General features: G+C 38.7%; 1 protein-coding gene across 9 annotated transcripts in view; it reads right to left on the reverse strand.

Annotated features, from left to right (window-relative positions):
* Positions 1-252: 252 nt before the first annotated feature.
* Positions 253-10,380, reverse strand: part of LOC143424501 (uncharacterized) — a 90,179-nt gene continuing 80,051 nt past the window's right edge. For 6 of the 9 annotated variants that reach the window (XR_013101940.1, XR_013101939.1, XR_013101938.1 and 3 more), the window contains 5 exons: positions 9,579-9,647; positions 7,235-8,506; positions 5,129-5,354; positions 1,012-1,090; positions 739-810 (listed from right to left, as the gene is read on the reverse strand). Coding sequence is in view for 3 of the 9 variants with exons in the window: in XM_076896577.1 (XP_076752692.1) it covers positions 687-810; positions 1,012-1,090; positions 7,235-8,506; positions 9,579-9,647 (1,544 nt within the window). In the remaining 6 variants the exon portion in view is untranslated. Of the gene's footprint in view, positions 811-1,011; positions 1,091-5,128; positions 5,355-7,234; positions 8,507-9,578; positions 9,648-10,380 lie in introns of all 9 variants that reach the window. The other 3 variants (XM_076896579.1, XM_076896577.1, XM_076896576.1) reach the window with 3 other exon arrangements.

Here is a 10,380-nt window from a genome sequence, read left to right on the forward strand (position 1 = left end):
ATATTTATATATATCGCCGTAATGTTGGTCAAGTCTGTATTATCAGACGAATTTTCGCTTCTTTCGTTTGTTTCTTTTTTCCTTTCTGTTTCTGTCCACATTGTTCTTGGAAGCGTCTATGCTCCTTCGTCAGTTTTTCTCTTCTTATTTCATTTCGCTTTGAACAACACGAGAAAGGCGTTGTACATGGACGGGTTGGCTTAGTGAGGACTAGCGAAATCAGCTAGTCGAACTAGCAACGACATATGTTACTTAATCGCGAGATTAAACGTAAATATATAATAAGGCAACTCAATGCAACCGAAAGGCAAGCAAATCCGAAGCGTAGGCCATGAAAGTGATAGTAAATTGTCGTGCATACATTTTTGTTTCTGGTGTTTTTACGAAGCGCAGCGAGAAAAAGGTAACTCGCGTTTACTTCTATCGCATACAGATACGAACGAGATCTATATCGAGAGATACTCTTCTTTTCTTATTTTTTTGTTCTTTTCGCTTTTGATCTTGTGCTTTCAGAGAACGATCTCGTTTGACGTTCGAGGATACGTCAAAGTATACGAGGTGTTTTCTTGGATAGTAGCAGAGAATTTGTTTTCCTAATCGTTTCCTTCAATTTCTTATGCACGGTTATCGAAAAAGACGAAGAATTCGCGTTCGCTTGTACGATCGCCTGTGAGACCTTTGATGCTTCACTGATCTCGCCTTTCCTCCATCATGAATCGGTCAACTATCTGTTGCATGGACTCTCGCAATTCGTCTGGGCCACTGGCGGTACCGCTGGTCGTTGTAACTACTTGTACGGTTCTCGTTATTCTGCAAAACGAAAAACTCATCAGTCTCGAAAGATGTAAATTGAATAATCGTTTTAAATATTAATATAGCCGTTTCATAAAGTTATTCGTCTTCAATTAAATTAATTTATCAATGTAATTGTCAGTTAAAAATTGTTCAATAATTATTGATCTTCTTCAACCGTGGTAGTCGCTCGAAGAAGAAATTCTTCCGTATAAGTACCTTTCCTGAGTTTCAGGGTCCTCCTCTGTCGTTGTCGTCTCCATGTAGGATGGCTCGCTAAGTTGCAAAAAGTCAGATTCTGCGTAACAAACGAGAATTAATCAAAACAGAGGTTCCTGCGTGTAGAGTACGAGTTTTGTCTATCTTAGCGGTTCACATAGATACAAGTACCAATCGTATATCTCTCAATGTTACATCATGCCCAAAACAAGGGATAATACTAGACACATATAAAAAAAGTAACAACATCGCTATACATTTGACGATACATAGTGTATAATAGGCATTTTTACTCAATCAGCCAACTATGCAACCGCTTCTCTTACACTTCACGTATATTACTTCGACGGTTCGTTAGTGATACTTTTTGTGTTCATTGAATCGTGTCAAACGATGTTTCAATTTCGGAACATCTGTTACAGGAAGTGAATAATATACTATAAAAAATAAACAAACAAGTATGTATATATTATATCAGACTCCCTATGCTCGATTGCAAATTTTCAACGCATGCGATCTACGGTTGTCAGAACGTTTTTGATTCGAATTTTGTTTTCCTCGAATTTCCATTTTGAGGAACAAATACTATGCACTAATAGCAGCGCTCGAGAGTCCATATCGATTAATTTGTAATCAAGTGGAATATAATTTTACTGAGGCACGTTTAAAATGTTTCTCGCAAGGAAGTTTTCAATCCTTTGGGCTCTGACGCTAATGAAAATCTTTCAAAGTAATGGAAAAGAAGACAATCGTATCAGATTTTTTACATTTCAAGAATTATTTTATAAAAATTGCGTAACTATTTGCTATATAATATTTATAAAATAATTCTTGAAATGTAAAGACTCTAACACGATTGTCTTCTTTTCCATCGCTTTCAGAGCCCAATGATTTTCATTAATTGCAATTATTTTGCATAATTTTCACAACACACAAGTACACATGTACATACACTTGTGGAAAACAGATACTCCGATTGAATTACTTCAGAATTTTCTGGACTTTTATTACTGAAAAAAAATACTCAAACGAAACCTTCCTTGCAAGAAGGACTGTGCTGCACGCTGCGAGCTCGTGTGAAGCGCTTATAAAAAGCTACTGAATAATAAAGCGTTTTAGCAGTTAGTTATAAGATATAGTTTTAAGTACTAAAACTTCTCGATACAACTGAAGAATGTATTCACTACGGTGAAAACTGAAAGGGGTTTTCTTTGGTGGAAAGTAAGTAAGAACGTTGGTAAAGGAATCTAAACTGCAATTAATTCTAAAATCGAGTTTCTCGACACCCGATCGAGTACTATCCTACGTGTAACGGACAAGATACAAAGAATGCAACCCAATACCACTATCTCGAACAAATTCTCAAATGATACCGACATATTACTCGTTCCAACTGTGAAGTTCCACTAAAAAGGTCTGGAATTAAAAAAAAAAGTCGATCAAAAGGTGCAAGGTGCTCGATTACAAGTTTTACAAACAAACTCGGTGATTCTAGACGGCAAAATCAGGTGAAACTTAAGAGTAACGAAATTGTATTCGATCCTTCGTTTCTGAGAAGAATTATTTTCAAGATCTGGAAGATATGCTCGAACCAATCGTTTAATGCCAGTGTGGCACGTCCAAATTCAATATGGTTGGCATGCATGCATCGCCTCACACGCCATAGATGTTTAAACACGTCCTCTCTAAGAAACGACGAATCGAACGCAGTTTCGCTACTCTTCACCTTCGTCCCATTTTGATCCGCAGAATCAGCTGTTAAATTTTCGCTAACGGCTGTCGAACACCGTGTACATGAAAAGTTCAACGGCTAGAACGAAAAATTGCACGCTTCTTCGACAACTCGAGCTTGATCGTCGTACAAAGGCAGGTGTCGTACTTACAATTTTTCAACCGCGGAAAACGCTCCCCGGTTTTGACCGTAGCTCTTTGAAACACCCTGTGTATAGTGGCAACAAGTTTAAAGGGGCGCGTACTAACTACATCAGTTAGTGTTGTTAGACGAACGGTCAAGTATTATTGGAAGTATTATTTTTTCATACGGTTTTTAGAAGTATTAGCTTTCCGTAGGAAACGTAAGGAGACAGAAAGACAGGCGATTTTGTGCATTCTTACGGGTTTCCGTTTCTCCGGCACTTTTCTTCCGGACAAATGTCATTAAGGAAATTACGATTTCCTAATTTTCTTCAAATATTTACGAGATATGTATATCCGAACGTTCATTAAAATATTAAAAATATATGCAATTATTCTTTTTAGATATACATATACAAATTAGTTAATCCTTATTTGAAAGAGATTCCTTTCGTATAAATTAATCGGTTCAATAGAAATGTTTAGAATCTACTTATATCTTCCGTTTCGTTCTTCATAAGCTATTCAAAAAAGCTATAATAATTGTAAGCAAAACAGAAAATCACCGAATAAATATTACTTGGCAAATTGTTTCTTCTGTATCTAACAATTGATCGATCTGTATCGATGCTTAAGAAAAATTTGGCCGGAAGAAAAGGTCAGGGTGACGTCGGGTGCTGTTGTGAACTTGGCACAGAGTCACGTTCGAAGTGCGTTCTAGCGAACGAGCACGATCGGTGCGATCGTTGAGCGATTAGCGAATCACAGTTATTGTTTGCAATTCTAGACACAAAGGATGGAGCGTTTCCAGTCTCGCCACAAGTAGGAATCTAACTCTAGATATGCATTCTGCATCCGGCGTGTGGTACACATCTATCCGCGGATAAATGTAGCGCCTTTCGAAGCGGTGGTGGAACGTTCATTGGCACAGGCTCGTTTCGCCGAGCGACTCTTGTTTTGGTGTAACGAGTTCGTGTTCACGTAGATAAAGGCTACTTACATGACGATTCGCCTAACAATCCTAACGCGACTAAAAAAAATACGATCTGTTGGTCCCTCTACACTTTAGCTTTATCTTGAGTTGCTTATTGTCAGAAGAGCTAGAAAGGGTAAATAGTGAGAACTATAGAACGGCATGAAATTAGAAAGTGATACTTTCGAGCTTTATTAGATTCGGTTTATTTTCAGGTACGTGCACCAGGCGTAGAGGACGCTTGTCAAGAAGTAAGGGGGGGGAGATAGAAAGAGAAATTATTGCCGTGTAAAACGCTGAGGAGACAAACTTAAGATTGTTGTACGATGCAATATAGATCATGCGAGGTGTCAACTGTACTTAAGATCATGCAGTATACTGAATACCTTCAGTAGGATCGATCAAACATGTCAGAAAAAGAAAGCTTGCGTACGAATCGTTTTACATTTTCGTTCATTACCTGTTCTGGTAAATTGCGTGATATGCTACACTCTTGTCGAATACCACATACCTATGTCACGAACGAGACTGTCATCTTACATGCGCTAAGTATTAAATTATCGTAATAGGAAATTAGTTTTTACGGTTCCAGTTAATCGTCTAAGATTTCTCTAGAATTAGTATTATTAAATTGTGTGCCTGTAGGTTCTAATTTAATTATCGTTTCCGATATTGTATTCAATAGATATAATGTTTGTACTAATTAACTTTTCTCTGGGACTGTGCATACTTTGTTACTAGAAATATTGTGTCTAGATACGTGTATATAGCCGAAGTAGTCTTTAAAATAATCAATTCACGTAAATATCAATACTAATAGAGAAGTGTAACTGTAACGTGATTAATTCTTTCAAATTATGTTTAAGTATGATAAATCATCATTGAACTGATACCATATCATTCTATTAACTGCAAGATTGAAAGCTATTACAGAATTTTGAGATGAAAATTATTTACTTGTACATTGTATAACTTCGAAACCCTACATATAGTATATATTTTTAAAATTATAAATACGTTAAAATCAATTCTGAATATGTAAACTTTGATTTTTTTTCTGATTACTTGAAATCATTTCACTCTTGCTGTTATTAGAACTAGCTCTTAATATCCAATCAGATATTCATGATTGGTCTGATTATAGCAATAACCATGAAAATATTTACAATTTAATTTAAACGTCGAACGGAAGTGTGAATGTTTCGAAATAAATCATTCTTTTTGGGCATGGGATATCTGAAACTCTGCGTTCAAGTGATAGAAATAAATAAAATGAAGGGTAAATCGTACCCAGTATGCCTCGGGGTATTGTTAGAGAGGGTGTAGATGGCACGTTGGAACGTTCGTGGCTCCAAGGCAAGAAATATTGCTAGTAGGACCACCAATGTAGCGGCAGCTACGCTCATCCAACACGCGCAGCCCGCTCTACCGGAAGTCTTCGTCCTAGGCGTTCCCTCTACTGTACTTCGCCGTGTGCTCGAACAAACCGATTGTACCGAACTGTCTGTCTCTGTCACTTAAACATTACGTCCTCCTATGAATTTTCTAACCGATGCGTATGTATTTGTTTTTTAATTTTCTTAGAAATTCGATTGAATCCTGCGACCCCACGCCGTGATTAGTATGTATGAAATAAACAGCGGGCGAACTATGCGAATAGAATAGTAGCGATTATCGCGGTGATGCTCGATCGATTCGTAGCCATGAATCGAATTTTTTTTTTTTTTTAGAGTCTGATTAGACATGAATATGAACATTTCGTATTTTCAAAACACTGATGCCCCGAAAGCTGAGAAATTTTCACGTGCGTTAAACCTCGTGTTATTGACGATTGTATTATATTATGTCCTCCTTAGGATTAATTGTTGGTTCCGTGTTAAACTCCCATGTGAAGCTTTGTTTAAAAGGAGAGCGGCACATGTAACTGTTGCGAAGCCGAAACGAAATTCTTTTTTTTTTTTTTTTTAGAGATTCGCTGCTGAACGATTGTTTATTTCTTTTTTTCAATTTTATTGTAGTGGATTGTTACAAATACTTGACACGTACGATGCACGATATAGCCAATGTGTTACACATTAATATACGATTTCGACGTTTAAAGTGAAAGATTCGCTAAAATGACTGGCATTTGCAATTTTGTAACATTTAGTGGAAAAATTGGATATATCCTGTGCGCATAATTTTTCATGTATGTACCCTCACTGTTTCGTGATATTTGTATGAAGTAAATGTTTTTAATACATTTAAGCCGTCAATGTGGAATTTCGTAAGAAACACCGAATTGAAAAAAAATTAAAAAGAAATATTATTTCTGTTCTGATAACTGTAGCGAAAGAAGAGAATTAACAGAGTTCGATACTTAATATCAGTGTTTTCAAACATTTTCAATAATTCCTCTCAAAAAAATATTGCAATTTTCAAGTAAGTAAAAATTTTTGCTATTACAAGGCAAACTACAATATTTCTTTTTAAATATGCGTAATTGAACAAATGTCTGTACGCAGTGTACAATGTTTGACTGCGAATGAACATCAAAGTGAAAAGTATGCTAGTCCCAGAAGCACCTGAACGCAACTTTATCCGTTCAACCAAAACCAATGAAGGGGGTGGTAAAAAAGGGGTCAAACTTCTCTTCGAAGGAAGCACATTGAATCGATCACCAATAACCTTATGATATGACACTCGCCTACGATAAATCCACGAATAATTAAATACCACACAGTTCGCAGACTTACGACTGCGTCTGACAAGCTTTGTTTTTCCTTGCGAGTGGTTATCATCGTCTTACACGATATCAATATCCTCCCACCCAGTGCAGACACACCTCGTGTTATATTGTTATGCAAGCTCATGACCCATGCAACATTGTGCAAAATATAGATCTATTAAATTAACCGTCGATAAACGTAACGTTTCTGCTTGTTACCAAGAAAATTAGATAAAATCGATTGCTTTCATTGGTTCAAAATCAATTGCTGGTATCTATTCACAAATATCAACATACGTATCCATATAGTAATACAAGAATCCATAAATACTTTATCTTTCAGGCTTTACTATGATTCATTTTCTGTCCGAACGTTAACACTCGTATTCCTTGATTCAATTAATTGCAACCAACGTGTAGAACGATCTAACGAAGGAAAATCGTACAAGCGTGCTCTGTACGAATCTACAAGCGGTGAATGTTAGCACGTGTCTCATAACCAATACCGGTGTTGGAACAGAAACGATAAACAGGTGTAGACGCATGCAGACGAAGCGTATAACACAATGAAAGCGTAGAGAAAAGAAAAATAAAACGAAAGAGAGAACTAAAAACCCGCGTGATTCACGTTCTCGGTTCTGATCATGTCTCTCGGGTAACTTGGTTAGCGGGATATGTACATTGCTTACTTAGAAGGTTAGCTGTGAGTGCGGTACCTTGGTCGTCCTCCAACGGGGACAGCTCCGCACCTTCGTGCAGCGCTACATCAGACCCGCTGGAACTGCCCAATGTACACCTCTTGCTTGGCGATCTTCTCCTCGATCGTGGCGAACCGTCACTGTCGGTGTCGCTGTTTAAATCGTGCCGCGAGCTACCGTTCTTGGTATAAATGTCGCCGTTACCGGAACCAGGCGACGTGTCTTGGGAGAACGTTTGGCTCTCCCATTGCTCTACCTTCTCGTCGTTCAGGAACGAGCGATCAGTCAGACTGCTATGCGCCCACGGACCTGGTATCTCGCCAGTGATCTTTGCAGTCTTCGTCGAGAACTGTTCGACGCTGAACGGCAGAGCATCGCGGCTTTGCGACTGCTTTACGATTGGTATGGGTACGTCTCCGTAATCACCGCTGGACATGAACGTTCGCATGGTACGTTGTATGCGATCCGTGCCGGAGGACTCGGTCGCGAAGCACCGTACAGTCGTCACCGTTTTCACCACGGTCTCCCTCGACACTACCTCGTCTGTGACGCTTTTCTGAACCTTGGAAACCGTTGTGCGAGTCGCGTCCTCGAAACCAAGTGGCAAACCCTCTATAACGCCTGTCTCTCTGGTGACAATTTCTTCAGGTCTCACGCTGTCCTCTCTGGTAGTGGTTACCTTGACAGTTTCTACTTTGCTCACGGTTCCACTGGTTTTCTCGAGCTTCTCGAAACCGGGCGGAATGACGCGCGCATCGATCGTGGTCGTCGTTTGTTTCTCGTTCGATACTTCAGCCTCCACGGAATCGCTTTGCTCCTTCGCTTCTCGCGATCGTTGAGCTTCCTTCTCGCTGGACGTCCTCTCTGGTAATCCTTGGAACAACTCGTTGGCGCGTTTCGCGAGATCTACCGACTGCGTCGCGAGAGCATCTCTCGTTAGCTTCTGCAGATCTGGTTCTCGCGTCTTTTCTAATTCGTACTCTGTGGCACCAGTCAACATTTTGCTCATCACCTTCTCGTTCTCCATTGATTTCTTTACCTTCACCGGTATCTTACTCTTTGGGCTGCTCTTGTCCGGTGAGTGTTGCTCTTTGGTCTTTTGGTTGGGACTGTACGGCGTGCACGAGGTATCCCCGAGGTCTAGACGGAATTCTGTTTTGACGGACGACCTGGTAGAGTGTCGCGGGGCGGGAACAGGTTGCTTTGTTGGAGCAGAAGTAGCATGCCTCTCTACAGTCCCATCAATCTCAGCCGAATCATGCCCTGACCCATCCAAAAGGACATGGACAAGAACAGGAACAAGGACATAAAGCACATTGATACACACTAAGAAATTTCAACTCTAGCCCAGCTGCGACAGTTGGACCGGAACGGTTCAGCGTGTTATTGTCTCACAAACGTAATTGTGTGTACGCGCGTACACACGGAACTCGTGTGCCCACACACGCATGCATATTATCGTAATGATATGCCTGTGTGTGTGTGTGTGTATATATATATATATATATATATATATATATATATATATATATATATATATATATATATATATATATATATATATATATATATATATATATATATATATATATGTGTGTGTGTGCAGCACACATCTACATTTAGTTTTTAGTTAGTATCAATACTGCAACAGGATTAGTTTTGTTTATAAAAAAAAACACTCATTAAATGGTGTCTATATAGTCGTGGCGCCAGAATCTTACTAAAATGTACCCTACGAAACAGCTACGTTCCAAATGAACCGAACAGAGTCTAAAACTATTCGGGAAATTTAAGTGAAACTTCTCTTTCGTTCGTTTTTGCGGGGAATTCAATTTGAAAAGCGTGGTTACTGCGAGTCGATTAAAAGCAATTGTTCCTTCGTAACAGCGAAGAGAATCGTTTCGAAATAAAAAGTAGTCTCTCATCTACGATGCTAAGTAACTAAAGTAAAAATTTCTCTAAGCTACTTCGTCTCAGCTAAACACTTATTTATGGAACGAATAACTATACAGAAGGTATATAGATCGGAGGCACCCCAAGTATTGAAATTATTGTACAGAAAAGAAAAGTTACTCGATATGATATTCGACGATGTTACATTTACTTTCTCTTTCTAAGTATATATATATATGTATGTAGATATGCCGCAAAGAGGTATCTATTTAGTAAGAAACGTGCGCACAATATTAGTGTGAAAGCGTCGGCAGGTGCTAACTATGGAAGATAAAGCTAAATATAAATGAGGGCACCAAAATAGAATCTGCTAACGTATTGATCTTGGGCCTGCGATCTGTGTTTCGTGATGTTTTCTATAATTCTCTTGACCATACGTTACCTGATTTCGTCATGGTATGGGCCTGCTCGGCTAAACTCTGCGCTCGTCTAGCAGCCTCTTCGGTAACATCTGGAAAAGTACGTGAACGGGGCATAAGAGGGCGAAAACGACGTGGTGAACATTGAAAGCAATGATTTGACAAAGATTAGATGAATGATGTTTCCCTGCATGGCATACCTCGGTTCATGCTTCGCTAGCTGTAGTTTCCTGTTAATTCAATGATATATATTACCGTATAATAAATAACTGTGTATGACGTATATGTTATGCTATAAGAAAATAAACGGATAATGACAAATAAGACTGTCGCTCTTTTTAACCGATAATCGTCATTGCCGACGGACAATGAGAACGTTCTCTCGTGGGTAGTATTATAATGTTAAAAAATAGCATAACAAAACCTGGAAACATGCATTAAAAGAAATGTTAAGAAAAAAAAAAAGTTAAAACGCATAAAACTGAAAATAAGAACAGCAAATAAATAGAAATAATGTAAACACGTTGTCTTATATACATATGTGTTTGCTACGGTCGATCACGTACTTTCGTTTCATTTAGATTCTCATACTATAAAGTGTACGCGTTACGTGTGCCCACGTAACAAGAATAGGATAGAGAAATGATTCGCGCGTCCGTGTTAATTGGAAAGTAGTGGCTTGGTTCGATTCGTTTTCGTACAATTTGAAAGGAGAGACACCGTTCCACTTTATAGTACGTTCGCTATTCTTGCTTTGCAAAAGATCAGGGTAGACATTAGTAAAAAGTGATTTTAGATCAGAGTGTTAGAATTCATTACGGATGA

The sequence above is a fragment of the Xylocopa sonorina genome, chromosome 6 (genome assembly GCF_050948175.1).
Source record: "Xylocopa sonorina isolate GNS202 chromosome 6, iyXylSono1_principal, whole genome shotgun sequence".
Taxonomy (NCBI): domain Eukaryota; kingdom Metazoa; phylum Arthropoda; class Insecta; order Hymenoptera; family Apidae; genus Xylocopa; species Xylocopa sonorina.